The sequence below is a fragment of the Prinia subflava genome, chromosome 1 (assembly GCF_021018805.1).
Source record: "Prinia subflava isolate CZ2003 ecotype Zambia chromosome 1, Cam_Psub_1.2, whole genome shotgun sequence".
Lineage (NCBI taxonomy): Eukaryota > Metazoa > Chordata > Aves > Passeriformes > Cisticolidae > Prinia > Prinia subflava.
The window spans coordinates 96,356,824-96,373,141 of record NC_086247.1 but is presented as its reverse complement, the minus strand read 5'-3'; the positions used below and the strand labels follow the sequence as shown (position 1 = coordinate 96,373,141).

Genomic DNA, 16,318 nt, shown 5'->3' with positions numbered 1-16,318 from the left:
CAGGGAGGGTGCCAGGCTCTTTCCAGAGGTGCGCCATAACAGGGCAAGAAGTGATTTGCACTAGCTGAAACTCAGGAGGTTACCTCTGAATATCAAGAAACACTATGAGGGTGACTAAGAGCTACCACTGATTGAGCAGGGAGACTGTGGAGATCCTATCCCTGATGAATTCAAGCTGTTTGGGCAAATGGCTCTGGATGTCCCTCTTCTGAATGATGGAGTTGGACTAGATGTCTCCTTAGGTCCCTTCCACCCTAAACCATCCTGTGATTCTGCAAATAATAAAACATTAAAATTGGTCCAAACATTTGTACGTTGTGAGACGCTAAACGTCTTCAAAGGAAGGGAATAGTTCCAGTTTGATATACCTTGTAGCGGCATCTAATGCAAACTTCTTCTTAGTTACTACTCAGCAAGATCCTTTAATTCTCTAAAAAGCGCACCTTTGCCCTCTTGGTAGTTTGCCAGATGTGCTAAGTCTCCTGCAAGCTTCCTGTTTCTGACTTTGGCTTTCAAGAACTTATTTAGCTACTTGCCCTTGTAATTTCCTTTGTCCGCACTGTCTGATACAGTTTACACTACTGTAACCTTTATTCCAGGTATCAACAGCAGAAGTAGATGAGGGATTTACTCTAAGTGGTGGGACAAGTTTTCTTGTTCCAAGAGTTTTCTAATACAAACATTTAAAAAATTACAAGGCAGCAGCCTCTTCCCCCTTTTTTATAAAGTGTCTGTCTGTATACTTAAAAGTGTCTCCAAAGAAATTACACAACTGACAAAAAACCAGCTTTTCAAACACAAAAAACACATGAAGGCCAAGTGCTGACTTGTTTAGCCTTGTCAAAAGAAGACTGAGGGACACAAGGGGAAGCAGATCTCCTGCTATAAATATATCAACAGAGAGAACATTTATTCATACTAAGAGAATACCGGCATAGGAACAACTGCATATAAACTAGTTGTGAACATATCTAGGATGAATCCTGAAAGCAGATTTTCTTCCACAGGAGCAAAGAGACTCCAGAGCAGCCTTAAAATGCACCAACAGCAGCACGCACACACAATTGCATCCAGGTTCAAGGACAAAAGTTTAACAGGAAAGACTGGACTCTAGACACAGAAGATCCATTTCACTATTGCATCCTTGTCATCTGTTCCACATTATAATTTGTTCTAATAAAAGACCAGCACTTTTCATTAATAACTGTCACTTTACAATCATGCATAAACCTCACAATGGCCTGTAGTGATGAATGACAAGTCAAACACAGAGTGAAAAATTCCTGCCAGTGTATGCCTCACAGAAAAGGCAAAAGCATGACAAAACTGGAGTTTCTCAGTCTAAGAAATAAAGCATGTCTGTAACTCAATCTTCACTGTGTGTCCGATGCACTGATTTTGTACCTGCTTCAGCCAGGGTTTAAATTTCTCATCCCTCTCTGTAAGGTTTTCCAGGGTAAGCTCTGTGAAGGCATAGTTAAATGGTTACAGTATCTCAGAGGATGATATAATATTCTTCCTTCCTACACTAAAATATGCAATGCAGGCAATAGATACTTTTATACCATTATAACCAAAAATTAACTACGAAAATCATATGCTTTAACTGACTTGCATCACTAACACAGGCTCATGTGAAGTCCTTGAAAGAGATCTCAAACATTTCTTACAATTAAACCCCAGCACCCAAATTATTCTTAATTCATGAAGAAGGTTTTGCTTATTAGCCAAGTTTGAATGCCAGAATGTAACTTTCATTCAGAACAGACTACACTGTGACACTGTGTGGTGGCATTTCACATTTGTAATTTTATTGTAATCTGAAAGAGGCGGTATCTGAAGAGCAGAGAAAATGACTATACAAGGAATTTATAGAACATTCATTTATATACTGAAGACCTTTAGATACTTCTTTATAGTTTGAAGAAAAAAGTGAAAATTTTCACTAGTAGGAAAAACCAAGAAAGAAACATCAAATATTTAAACATACTGTTGGATACTGTGAAACGATTTAATTAAAAACTTGGCTTTTAGCATTTTTGTAGTTTAACACTGTATGATTATAATAGCATATTTACTAACCACCTTAACAGGAGTCTGGCTAAAGATATGTGTCAACTTGCTGCCATTAGTTATGAAATTGCATTCAGACATCTACCAAAAATCTTGAAAGAAAGTGCTATATAAAGATTAATCTTGTTTTTGCCATGAACATATAAAGTTCCATGAATATTTTTCTACACATACTACATAATGGTACATACTGAACTATCTTGCTTTGTGCATTTTTTAATTCATTAAAAAGCAAATGCACATGGCAATATACCATCCAAAGGAATGCACAATAGAAAATTTCTCCCTTAGAAACAGGGTAACTTCTTTTCTCCCACTTGGCAAGTAGAGCTAAACTCCCAGAAAATACCATCAGGAGTGTCAGCATGCAATCCCTCATGCTTGTGAATTTGGCAGACCTTGAGAAAGCACAAGGAATAAAAAATAAGGTCCTGAATGGAAATGACAATACATAGGAAAAAAAGGACATTTTATTTTCAGCCCAAAGGCCAACATTTAGTGTCTAAGAAGACACACTAAAATTTACTATCTACAGAAGTGAAAAAATATAGTTAAAAAATCCTCATTTCAATGCTTACATCACATCAGATTAAAATCTAATTGAGACTTAAATCCACTTGAGATGTCAGCTGATGAAATTCTCTGGGCTCCAAGGATGATGAAATTAGGCAACTGGAATCTTTGTACACCAAAAGAATCTTAAAAGAAAACTTGTTCTCACATATGATAAAAGGAGAAGAGCTCCTAGAATAATCTGTCACAGGTAAAAATGCATAAATTATACCATCATCTTCTTTGCTTTTCCCTCATTTTATCCTGTAATTACTAAAATGCTTAATCTTCTCTGCTTAGCTCTCTTTTTTTAAAAAACAAATACAAAACCCCCTAATTATAGAACAGATTTTCACACTTATTTTTTTGTTCCGCCACTTCTGCTCTATTGAAAAATTTTCTGACTAAAACAGCTCAGCTTTCTTAACACTAAATACAGAGCAATCTTCCTGAATATTCCACACTGCCACTCCTTTCTTAACAGAAAACAACTTGCACAAACCTTCTCTTCACATACATCTTCCACTTTCTCCATTCAGTTCTCATCACTGATCACAAAGATACAGGGAAAGAGTAAATCGTTTACCCCAGATGATCATTCTCCTAAAAGCATGATTGCAAGGTCTGTAACTACCTTGATGCAACTATGGCATGTGCCTTTGTGGAGGTTTTACGAAACACTTTCTGAACAAAAAAGTAGCGCAATCTAGTAAGTATTTCTGCTCCAATAAATTGTAAGAAACAGCATGTGAAGATATATTAGAAACCCATCAGGAGCAAAGTTTTTCAGTTATGCTTCATTCAGGTACGGACTACGTGGTTTTGGGTGGCACCCATCTTCTTTTGTTTTGTCCTCTGATATAAAAATGAAGAAGTAATGCTTTGTGAGGCATCTTGAAATAAAACCCTGAACTCTCACAAACACAATACACAGATCATCCTCTGCTTTTCTTATTGGGAATGATAATATTCAAACACTGTTGCTGAATAGCCTTTCTCCCTCTCACAGTGATTTCCTTCGGTGAATTCAGCGAAGAGCTCTGATTCAAGGATGGAAAGGCATCAGATCTTCTTCTGGGATCCAATCATGACCTTTGATACAAAGTTTACAATGGCACTGGCAGGTTGTTCTGGATCATGCTCTGCAAAGAGGTGGCACACGTTGTCTGTGGCACTGCCTTGCTTCCTGGCAATGAACCCAAACACTCTGCAAGGGCAGCAACCACAGTATGTCAGAAAACTGACAGACAGGCATAGCCTCACTTCATAAAACAGAAAAGACAGTGCAGAAACCAACCATATATAGCAGACTTCTCTGTTCTGATGGTCTAGGTTCCATGTGACTGCTAAACACAGTGGTCCAGATGGACTGGCAATCTCAGGAAAGAACCAGTGAAAGAGACTGTCCCCTTCCTTCTACTCTGTCCATATGGCATCCTGTACTGGTTGGTGTCAGACATGCTGCTGACCCTGGAGACATATTTAATCTGATTCGATACTGCTGTTCTCTTACCTAGTTTGGGGGTGGTGTTTCAGGGATTGCCCAAAGAGAGGATTTTGATGGTCACACATCTTGGTGGACAGAGTATTAGAAAAAGGATTTAAGCCATCTATTTCTGTTCCTTTCCAGAAACAAGTGCTGAGCCTCTCTGTTTAAGTTATTTCTTTTGATTGAAGGGTGACAGCAATGTTTGCCTTCAATAGAAAACACTTTGCAATCCACAGGTAATCATGTATTTATGCTAATACTAATATTACTAGGAGTGTTTTCATCTATCTACCAGGAGAGGGATTTTTTTAAAGCTATCAGTCTAAGTGAGTAAAGTTTGTGTTAAGTTATGCTGGACAGGTGGAACACAAAACTGAGAGGTAAATATCTCTAATGTCTGAAACCAGTCAAATCACAGACCTGCAATCTAAATAAACCGTGCTAGTTCTGGCTGCAGACATCCCACGGCCACCCAGTACATAATCAGGCCCCAACTTGCAGAGGTGTGGATGAAGTAACCAATGTCTAATTACAGAGGGCTGAGAGACCTTTGTAAAGTAAACAAGGGCTTTCCTTTCCACATCTCAGACAAAAGTAATTTAGAACACCGAGAAACAGAGCACTTTAATGATATTCCTAAAACATGCAGTTAAAAGAGACTCCACTTACTTTGCAGAAAGACCATCTTTCATCCACCTTGTCCATTAAGAAAGCAGTAAAAAAAACACAGAATGGAGAAATAACAATGAAACCTATGTTAGTTTTGGTTTGTTTGTTTGGGGTTTTTGGTAGAACAATACAAACAACATATTAAAAATACTGCTTGTCATACTTACTTTCTGTCCTGTGGATCCAAAGAACAGAAAATAACAGTGCTGACTGAATAATGTCGCCGAAAAAAGAGTCTGGACAGGGAGAAATAAAACAAGTTTCAGGAACAGTAAAGATGCTTAGAATTCTAAACAATAAACTAATCTGAAAAATAAATTATATTTAAATTCAATACAGACAATATTGTTTGCCATTTCTGAGTGACTTTGAAAGCCACCTGAATTGCTCCAACCCAATAAATACATATTTAAAACACTAACATCAAGTTTTTAAACTAAAAGAAAACTGATTCTGAAGCTAAGAGCTTGGAGTATGAAATGTATTTTCTCTAAAAGCTGGCCATTTAGATTTTATGTTAGCGGGACATACAACTTTGTGGAACTTGTGAATAATTTGATCATATTATGTTTGAATATATTCACACTCCCAGGCATTACAATTAAGGTAAAGGTTCTGTGATCTACTAAAAATGATTGCAAACCCCATGGAATGAAGAAGTCTGGCACTTCTTTTTTTAACCTATAATGAATTCCTGTTATCCTTCCTTTGTTATTGTAGTTTTTCTAATTGAAAGTTTGTGGTAGCCTAACTAGCACTTAGAATAAAGTAAATATAAATTAACTTTTTATCAGTTCTTTACAGGCTATCCAAAACACTGTTTCAGATGCTGAAGATACACATCATCTACTTAATTCAGCTCTGTTCAGTGATACTGGTGAAAGACATCAGAAGATAAATAATTTCATTGCACAGGTTCAATATCAAATGTTAGTGAAGCCATTACTTTCCCTTTTTATAAGAAATAACAATAAAAAATGTCATATCAAAGTGACCTTCCAAAAATAAAATACACCATGTGGAAATAAAGTCCACAGCTTAAAAAATATTTTTTCCTGTACTGCAGCCATCTTACAGTCACCATCATCCCTATAATCCTAGTATCCTCTGAGACAGAGAGTACAAAATGTAACTAGGAACATTAAATCAACAGTGGCCAACACCTGATGGGGACAGGGACAGATACTCTCTTCCATCTCTCTTTTACTTACTTTCTTTGATTATCTGTCAGTGTGATTCCCTGAGCAGACACCTTGAAATGGACAACAGTTGAGACAGGAGAAGGATCCTGCATCAGTGTCAGGCTCAAGGCTTTCTGTACTGCCTGGTAGCCTGTGAGAGACTCCATCTCCACTGAGTTCAGGTACCAAACATTACAAGCTGTAATGAAAGAGGGGAAAGATTTTGAGAGGTCATTTTTGCTCTCCCTTTGGTATTAATACGTTTATATCAAAGCCAATGACTGTACTTATCTATTACCCATAGACATCCTGAAATTTAAATAAATGTAAGACAACACCAGAGAGCACACTTGTAGGTAGTACTGGAGCAAAGGCATTCCTGAAAGAATGGGGATACTTTGCTTTCAAATTCAAATACATCAGCCAGTAAGAAAATACACATTTGCAGCATACATTTGTATGTTCTACAGTTTCAAATATTTAAACTATATTCAAAGGAAACCATTCACTCGATTGGCAGGACAACAATATTTACACATCAAAAAGAACTGAGGGTTATTTCAAAGCACATTTCTCATTAATTCCATAGTGTTCTGTATGTTTAATGATTTCAGGACAAGTAAAAGTTTTCACACTGATAAAAATTACTGACATACATTTATATATATTTATATATAAATAAATATATAAATATATTAAGATTATATAAAATATATAAATGCATATAAATATATAAAAATATATAAATATATATATATATTTAGGCCTTTTCTTATTTCAGCATGCACTTACTTCTAAAAGTACTATTTCTTTTCTAGAGATAGGAGCAACTTCTGAAATATCTCTATAAAACAGATGCTCACTGGTTTATAAGGTTACCAAACAGTTACTTTTTCTACACGGTTTCATATCAAATCTGCAGTGAGTGCTAGGAAAATGTGTATTAATATTATATGGCATTATATAGTAGTACTGTACTACTGTGTAATACTGCATAGTACAATGCCATCTAAAGTATGAACTATTATATAGAATTAACAGAATGATTCACATGCTTACTATGGGACTGTGATATAAAGTCAAATTTACAAACAAATTAAGAACAAGCAAGAATGATTACGCACATCCACAGCTAAACACTAGCATCAAGAGATTTTGTGTTTCGTAAAAACACTTGTGTAGGTATCCAGGACAAAATTTACAACTCCTTCAGTTGACACATGCAAATTACCATGGTTACATTTAATTTGTTCAGCAGTTTCATTTGGCTTGCCAACATTACTATGAAAGCAAAGATTAAACCTAACAGTTTCTGTAATCTGTTTTAGGATTTCTCCTATTACTATCTACATAAATTATAGAGCTAGACACTGGCACTTTCAAAACAACCAAGTAATCATACAGTAAAAACTGGACAAGCCTAAGTTCAATTCCAGCATAATGATCAGCCCTGTAACTTCAAGTTCTGGAGTCCATCAGTGGCAGAAGGGATCCTGAGATTTCATTTATTTGATTTGCAAGTGTAAAATTTCAAAAATGTATTTATGCATTGCTGTGCAAGTCTCAATAACTTTTGCTTGCAGCAATTAATTTCAAACAATTCATTCATACAATTCATACAATTTCATTTCATACAATTCATGCACAGAGGGACTTAAGATGATGAGTAAAACTGTAATGAACAATCCAAACCATAAGCCCTCTTCTTCTCCCCTCGTAACTGTTTATGGTTGGTACAGATCTAAAGGTCTCCACTATCCTGCGGGTCTTTCCCCAGAACAGGAAGCTTCCTTCTTTCCCAGCCGCACATATCAGAGTTCCTTCCTCTTCTGCCACACTGTGCATTGCTGTCAACAGACTGAGGTTTTGTTTCTAAATAAAATTTAGAAATTTAGAAATTTAGAAAGTATTTTACCTAGATTGCCCTCAAAGTGATAGTTCAAACAGCAGTTATCCAATACAGTAGATTCCTTTGCTTCTGTAGCACAGAAAATAATAAATGAAAACTTGTACAAAAGTGTTGCAAAGTGAAAATGTCAGCTTAAAAAGGAGGAAAGGTAATGAGAAACACTGAAAGATTTCTCATTTAAGAACATCGTGCATGGTCTGACAAAGTATTGACAACAGTAATCTGGGAGAAGCCATACTCCAAGCTAGAACAAAAGGAAGACCTTTTGTTCAGTGCAGCTGCCCTGCAATGTTGCTGCTTCTGTCTTTCACAGGTGACATTCTGGAGCACATCTGTGCCACCAGCAACAGCTTAACAATGCTACTTTTAGACTGGGAATGTCCTTTGTTTCTTGACTTGATCAATGTAAAGAGAAATTAAGAACTGTAATTTATTTGGGCAAAAAAAATTGTTGCTGAACAGAAAGCGAGGTGTATTCTAGGGAAAAGCCTCTTATCTGTATGTTTTCTAGTCTTCAATTGTCAGTGTCTAAGAAGCAAACAATTTCTAGTCTGCTTCAGCACTTAGAACCTGGAAATGCCCATTAGGTTTTTCAGGCAATTATAAAAAATAATCATTCTAGGAAAGCACATAATTTTTGAATGTGGAATGAGAGAAGTGTGGGTATAGAAGGGCAGGGAGAAAGTGTATCTACTTTAAAGTTTCTTTGAAAGGACTCAATTTACATGGTTTTGGTCTGCATTTCAATGTTGAACTCCACAACCTGAATGCTTCTGTGACTGGAAAGGGATCCCTGATGTATCAAGGCAAAAAAAAACCCTCCGAGAACTTCTCATAGCTAATTTATATATTTGGGTTCTAAATCCTTGTTTAAAAACAACAAATACAACAAAACGAGTTAAAAACAAATGTACTAAATACCCTAAATGATCCATGATATGACAGCTCCCATGAAGACTTATCTGACTACTACCCCAGCTAAAGAAATAATTATTTCTTTTTCTTTGAAAAGCATTGTCTGAGCAAGGAGACACCAGTATTTCCTGAAAGACAATATATGCCCCTTTTGATGGTTTTTCTAAGAAGTAAAGTTCTACAAAAATTAATGTGTTTTTTTTTCCTTGGTGGCCACAACAAACACTGACTAGTGAGCCAACACGTGCTCGCTCACAGCACAGCCTCACAAGGGTTTTCTATTACCTCAGCCATGCATGCCTGCTCAAATACAGCACTTGAAGTGGTGCTTCAAATTTTAAAGTGAAAGCAGATGGCTGCACAAGCAAGGAGCAACACTCCCTCCAGAGCTGTCCAGCTTGACAACTGCCCCTTCAGAAGTGCTCTAAAATGCATGAGGGCAATGATATAGCATTCTTAGAAATGCATGCTTTGCCACAACACTCATTTGTGGATCCAGTGGTAGGCTAAACTCAAAAGAGAGCGGCAAAGATAGTGTATACCTGTGCTCTAATGGCACTAAATGGGTGGCTTCTGGGGGAAATGCATAGCAACCTGAAAACCAAGGACCGTGGGAGGACATGGGCAGGATCCCCTGGACACATCCACTGTATTGCAAAGTAACGCAGTTGGCCAGATTTCTACTAAGGACAACTTTAACATTATGTAGGAGTACTTAGAGCATTGTCCAATATGGTGAGTTAGGATTCCACCACACTTTTTCAGACAGACTGTTTAACTAGCTCTCTGGATACTAACAAAGCAGGTAAGAAACAGAGCATACCTCTACACAGCTGTTGCAAACACCCATTTAAGAGCCATATAGATGGTAACAGTGCATAGCATCACATCATTTGGAGATACTCTCGTCATCGTTCCTCTGTCACATCAAATAAGGTTGCGGTAACACAACTCAACATGCCAGAATGGGCGCTGCACTATACACAAGAATCCATAAAAGCATCCAGTGGAAAAGACACGACATTTCCTAGTAACATGCAGCACCAAGTGAAGTACAGAGAACTGTTCTTTAATATTTTTTTTTCAGATTGATGCAACAGTAAGCATTTTGCAGTGGTATTGTTAACCCCTATGATGAGAACTTAACCCTAATTGAACATCTTCCTTAGCTGGCTTTTTCAGACGTCACACATAGCTCTTGAACCTCTGCAACCACATGCTGAAAATATTCTCTCAAATTTTATCAGTTATGAAAGCAATGTCATGCTTAAAAATTGTCATGTTTGAAGTAACCTACGTATACCTCATATTCTCATGAGACAAAGGTCTGGAAGCCAAACACAGGGTTGTAGAACATAGGAGTTGGCTTCAGAAAACAGAAGAAAAATGGTACATATCCTCATAGCGTCCCTTACACTTCTACCTAGCACAATAAATTTAACTGTTACCTTTACATACCCTTTAATCCAGTCTAAACTTTAGCTTCTCCCAACCTGTAAGATACAAACTTTGGTAACAGTCAAATACAAGGATAAAAGTTCAACAGACCTGCACCCTGTTTGAGAAGCTCTGCAGCTGAATTTGCAGCAGTTTGTGGAGAAGTTTCTGCTATCTCCTCCAAGGGATCTGCAAACAGAAAACACGGTCCATGTCTTGTATGGACTTGAATCAACAAATCGAAGTCCACACTCATGTATGAGTTTGGCAATTGTAACTGTGATCTCAGCTATTGGACAACTCTTGGCCAGGAACATGAAACCACCTTTTATCTGCAATTACAATCAATTATGTAAGTTTTGTGCTGCATCAGGGTTTTTTGCCTCAAGCACTGCAAGTGGGATGTTTAACTTTTATTTCCTAACAATAAAAGACATAACTCAGGCATATGCTGGAGGGACTCACATGATGACACATTAAGACAATACTTATAGCTATATTCCCTCATTACAGCCTAAAAATATCTTGAATAGTGTGATTCTAATTATCTCATTTGATTTGTATAATTTATACTAATTTATACAGAAATTTACACCATGATGAAATAAATTAATTATATTTTGATTCAGAGAATGACTACAGAGAATACAACTTTCTTCTTAAGCTGAAAAAACCGTATCTGAACCATTAAGACAGCAGCGAAACATTTGCCTCCAATTGATTGTTAAAAGTAGTAAGAAAACTGTCCACCACCATGTTATTTCAAGTATAGAAATGCATGTAAAAAGATCTCACATACTACTGCATTTAGCATGAGGCATGTCATGTTTGAATATAATCAGATGAGGAAGAGAGCCATAATACAGTTTGTGACTATTCATATGGCTAGAGTTACAGTTATTCAAACATTTTAAATGCTCCAGGCACTGTATCCTGTCATTAACTAAAGAAGACCATCTTAAAATGCATTATCAAATTGGATTAAAAAATAAATCCAAAATAAAATTTCACTGTGGTATGTTTATTCAAGACAAGGCAAATGTTCCACTCCTGTACCTCTGGAAGAAAAGAGTAAGTTTTCCATCTTAGGTGAGGGGGATAAAGAGAACAAGCCAACTGCCACACTGTTTTGCCATATAAATGTATGAGATCTCTTGTCACATTTACCACAGCATCTTTTTGTGCAAAAATGGTTTCATGGATGTATTCACATAAATCAAATGCTACTTTTGTACATTAACATATGGTCTGTAACAGAAGTTTAAAAGGTTCAAAAAACCCTCTAAAGTCACAAACCACAAGAACATTTAATATTTCAATAATGTGTCTGGAGTTAACTTCATGTGGCAGAATATCAGACAACTGAATTAGTGGACAAGCATGAGCATTTTGTTTTTTGTCTTAGAGTGGTTTATGAAATCAGTATAAACAAAATTAGAATCATAAACCTATGAAGTAACATAAGCTTTTTGATCAATTACTTGAACAATATTTGAACCTGTGCAAGTTGCTATACTCTTCCTGCCAGTGTTGCACTCAGGGAACCACCTACTCTTCATCTATTTGTCCTTTTACTATTCAAACCTGAATGAGTGGTTAAACCTAACCACTAACTTGGCATAATGTCATGTCTAAGAAGTACATTTGTCTTCCCACATGGTAAATTACTGCATGGATTTCCATGACGAATATATATTTATAACTGGAATATCACAGTACCAGTATGCTCACAAACACGCTTTGGATAATGGTCATCACCGATACTGAAGACAACACCACAGCTTGCTTCCTCCTCGGTACATTTTTGCTTAGATCTCAACTCATGACACATTCACCTGCCTTCAGACACTGACACTTGGAAGCAAAACTTGGCTGGGAATATCTCTTCTGTACTTCAACAAGCATACCTCTGTCTGGGATGAGAAGCTTGCAGGGCAATGCCAGTGGAGTGATGGAATGTTGATACACTAGAGCTGTCAAACACCCTGTGGTCACAAAAGTAACAAGACATGCACAGTTAACTTGGTAGACAACAAGAACGCTTAAATTATGTTTGCTCTCAAGTATTTTATAGACTAAGGGCCCCCTTCGCTTCCCTTTAAAAATCTCTTGGGACCTAAGCAAAGATATTCTTGAACCCATTAATCACAATCATATGTTCCCTTTCCCTCTTAAATACACTGCTTAGATCCTAACCTAAATGTATGTGCTTCAAATGGAGCAAGCACAAAAAGGACAAAAGCAGTAACATACAGAAGTCAGTTAATTCTTTTCAATGCTCTTAACTTCTGCTACATTAAATGCAGTAAATTCTCACAAAGGTGGTAAGAGCACAAGAGGTCACTTGTGTTACATGATGAGATATAAAAACCAACTTCTACCTCTCAGCCACCTAGTCCTCATCATCTAGTGTTCTGTCTACACACACCTCTATTTTGTACTTCTACAAGTACAAAAGCTAGTCCAGGTAAAATCTTTTCTATGCAATGCAGCAGTGATGTATGTAGCATTCTGTATTAAATGATTCTTCTTTTTGATTCAAAGTCACTCTTGCAATTTGGCCTTGGCTTAACTAAAGTAATTCAGCATTAGTTATCTTTGATATTAGCATGTGAGACTGTAAGGAGAGAGAGGAAGGCATAATATTCATCAATCTGTTTGTACAAAAAGACATCCTTCAATACCATTTTCTAACAAGCAGCAAACATTATAACCATGTGCTGGAGAAAAATCCCAGTTGAACCAAAACCAGTCTTATCTTTACAGTCCATCAAAAATTTCTCTGAAATGGAAAGAGACCCAATTCTACAAGGGTCTCACAGAAATGCAAAGACAGATTGACACTGTTAGTCCTTCACTATCTTAGCCATAAACATGTGTAATAGTGCCTGTTCACCTACTTTGTGAAGCAGTTTTGAGGCCATGTCCTGAGTTACAATGTAGACTGTAACCAAGCCACATACTCTACTTCCATCTACATAATTCTTGATTAAGTGTTAACAGTGGGCCATTTTCAACAGCTGCCCAGTGCCCACCAACCACTCAGACTGCAGGCTGGATGTCAGATAAGGGAAAAGAGGCAAATCCTGCAAGGCAATGTTAACTGGTTTTCACAATGAACTCAGCCGTGGTAACTACACCCATCCAGAAGGCGTCATCTCTGCTCAGGGGCCACCATGGACTCAAGTACTACATCATTCCATTACGAAACTCCCCAGCCTGAGGGAGGAACCACCTGAACCACACTGTATATCATCTGGCTTTGGGGCACCACCACCACTGCTCAACAGACCCAGAGAAGGACCAGACTTTTCACAGGGCCACCACTTTCAACAAGACTGCAATCATCACTCCAACAGGACTGCAACCACTGCTTAATCGGACTGTGACCATCACCCTGACCAACAAGGTTCAAGGTTATACTTTGATTTTGTGAGTTTAAGCCCATTTTTCTGTATCACTGCATTTACACTAATATTATTTATTAAATTGTAACTCCAACCTGCTCTCAAGGTATTTGTGTGGGGTTCATATCTCACTGAGGTTTATTTTCAAACCAGCACAGGCTGTACACATTGAAAGACTAGGAGATGTTCACACTAAATGACTAGTAGGGCTACATAGGGGCCTAAACAGATATTGAAGATTGAGATAGGAATGGACTAAAAATTCTGATTTCAGATAAGTCTCATGCCAAATACTGACAAACTTCAATCCACCTTAATTTTAAATACAACTTTATTTTCACATCTGTTAATTTTATGATAGATGACCCCTTCACAGGTGTATTTGGTGTTTGTAACAAGGCCTGTAACAAGTGGACAGGAGGGCTGCAGGATGACCTCTGGGTAGAGTTCAGGGGCTTTTCATGCCAAACACAGCCCATTCCAGCAGACCCTCTGCCGGGCACCTATGGAAAAAAGGTTGAATGAGACCTAGCAGAGAGAATGCCGTGGACAGAAGAGGAGAAGGAGATGTTCTGGGTATCCAAGTTGCCATCCCCTACCCTGTAGCCTCTGGAGGACCTCACATTGGCACAGATAGGACATTTTCTCTGGTTGACAGTGAGCACATGCTGAAACAGATTTTTTTTTCCCACAGGATGGCAGCCTACAGGGAAAGCCCACATTCCAGGAAGGAAAAACTGGGAGAAGGAAAAAGTAGAGGAACTGTTCTGTAATGACCATATGCTCTCATGCCCACTGCAGTGTGCATGAGGAGTCTGGGAGGAAGTAGTGAAATTGACCTTAGAAAAGGGGAAGGAAAAGTGTTATTTGATACTTGTCTTTGTTTCTCATGTTAAGGAAACTTCTTTGTTTGATCATCCAGGAGCCACTCTGGCAGTCACTCTTGCACCACCTGAGCTGGTACTCAACATCTCTTCACAGCTACACACCCCACACTTAAAATCAGATGTTTCCTCACAAGCTCAACCCCAGGTTTCCCTTTGCAGAGTTTCAGACTTCCAGATCCTTAAAATAATTTAATTTTGGTGCAACAACTTAGTAACAAAGTAACAGCTCAAACTGGGTGCCTCCAAGAAGAGATACCCTTACAGTCTAAGGGCAGGAAAGTCTGAGGGTTGGCTGCTGCTGCATCTCTTGAGTATCTAGTCACCTGGCCACACAGATCCCTGGGCCCTTTGTTATGCAAAGGGTCAGCAGGTCATGGCTTCTTGCCTGGGACACCCATAGATCAATCTGCAGTTTGTACTTCCAGTAGCAAACCCAGCTACCTTCACTGAATGTATTCCTCAATGTCTACCTGAATATTGGTTTAAATTGGAAAAACATTAAAATAATTTTTCCCAAGTTGAGTTTCTTTTGCCTTGTAACTGGTTAGCATCTCCCTGTTTTCATCAATAAGGTTCCCTATTTTATTTTCCCCTCCTACCCCAAATGAGTGAACAGCTAGGCAAGTCTCTGGCTGTTTGCCATTACAGGAATTGTACTTCCACCATACTATATTAGGTAAGCTGACATAGCATAATGTACTTTGTGAATATCTCACTCTGGTGTCATTTTTAGCCACCTGATATGCAGCATAAATGTATCACAGGACAAAAGGTCCTGAATCAATTAGGATGATAAGCGTGATTTAGCTCAGCTTTCTGCAGCAACATTGGTAGTGGCAGACAAGCTTGACTGTTTGAAGCTTGGTCATGTGCATCTGTGCTAGAGTGTCCTGCACATTTGCTTAACATAAATGTGTAAAACGCTCCTGGAACCTTGGAATGGGTTGATGACAGAAGTCATCAGGACTCAAATAAAGTAGTCTCTCATTTGTATTCCATCCAAGTCAGCACTTGGCAGTTTTGCCAACTGTCTCCATTTTCTCTGTCCCTGTGATGCACAGTACTTACCAAAATATGGTTCATTTGGGCATCCTTTCAAGCGTACCCCCTTCTGAGTACATTCAATCAGAAAATGCCTTACAAGTTCATTTGACAAATCTCCAACTGTGTTGAAAAAGAAAGCTCATGAAAAGAAGCAATTAACAGACAAGTTTCACAAACTAGATCTTTATGAAGCAGTTTTTCCACATTACCACTAAATGTTTTATATACTAAATGCAAATAATACAATTAGACCTATTCTCAAGTTACAAGATGTACTTAAAAGGCCATTTTGCAAAAAACAAATAAGCAAACAGCTCACTTTAGACAGTCAGAGAAAATGGTTTTATATTCTTAAGTGACTGACATCCAAATATACACTAGTGCCCAAAAATGTCCAAGTGTGGTCTCAGTTACACACAGGAACAGAAATTTGGAAAATGAATGGTTAGAGATTTTGATGCACTTGCCCATTAAAAGAACTTGTACCCAAAGTGACAAAAAAATAGAAGTATGAAAAAAATATTCCAATTTCCAGTGACATTTCTGTTCACAGAAGTTAACCAGATTAAAAGGTAGATTTAGCTACACAAAGGTAATGATAGCCATTCTCTCAGTGAATTTTTAAGTTTCCAAATTTCTGCAGTTTTATGCTAAATCTTTGCTCCTGAAAACAAACATTTACATGAAGTGCTAAGGTTTCACTAGATTTTAAGACAGTTTTAATCTCAGGAATCTAAGACAAAACCAAAATTGTA

General features: G+C 37.6%; 1 protein-coding gene across 22 annotated transcripts in view; it reads right to left on the bottom strand.

Annotated features, from left to right (window-relative positions):
• Positions 1-1,789: 1,789 nt before the first annotated feature.
• The window catches only part of TNS3 (tensin 3), a 211,629-nt gene continuing 197,100 nt past the window's right edge, over positions 1,790-16,318 (bottom strand). For 20 of the 22 annotated variants that reach the window (XM_063404585.1, XM_063404548.1, XM_063404628.1 and 17 more), the window contains 7 exons: positions 15,588-15,683; positions 12,133-12,210; positions 10,337-10,414; positions 5,995-6,163; positions 4,951-5,019; positions 4,784-4,810; positions 1,790-3,832 (listed from right to left, as the gene is read on the bottom strand). In XM_063404585.1, the coding sequence (XP_063260655.1) occupies positions 3,688-3,832; positions 4,784-4,810; positions 4,951-5,019; positions 5,995-6,163; positions 10,337-10,414; positions 12,133-12,210; positions 15,588-15,683 (662 nt within the window). In that variant the 3' untranslated portion in view covers positions 1,790-3,687. The remainder of the gene's footprint in view (positions 3,833-4,783; positions 4,811-4,950; positions 5,020-5,994; positions 6,164-10,336; positions 10,415-12,132; positions 12,211-15,587; positions 15,684-16,318) is intronic. The other 2 variants (XM_063404512.1, XM_063404538.1) reach the window with 2 other exon arrangements.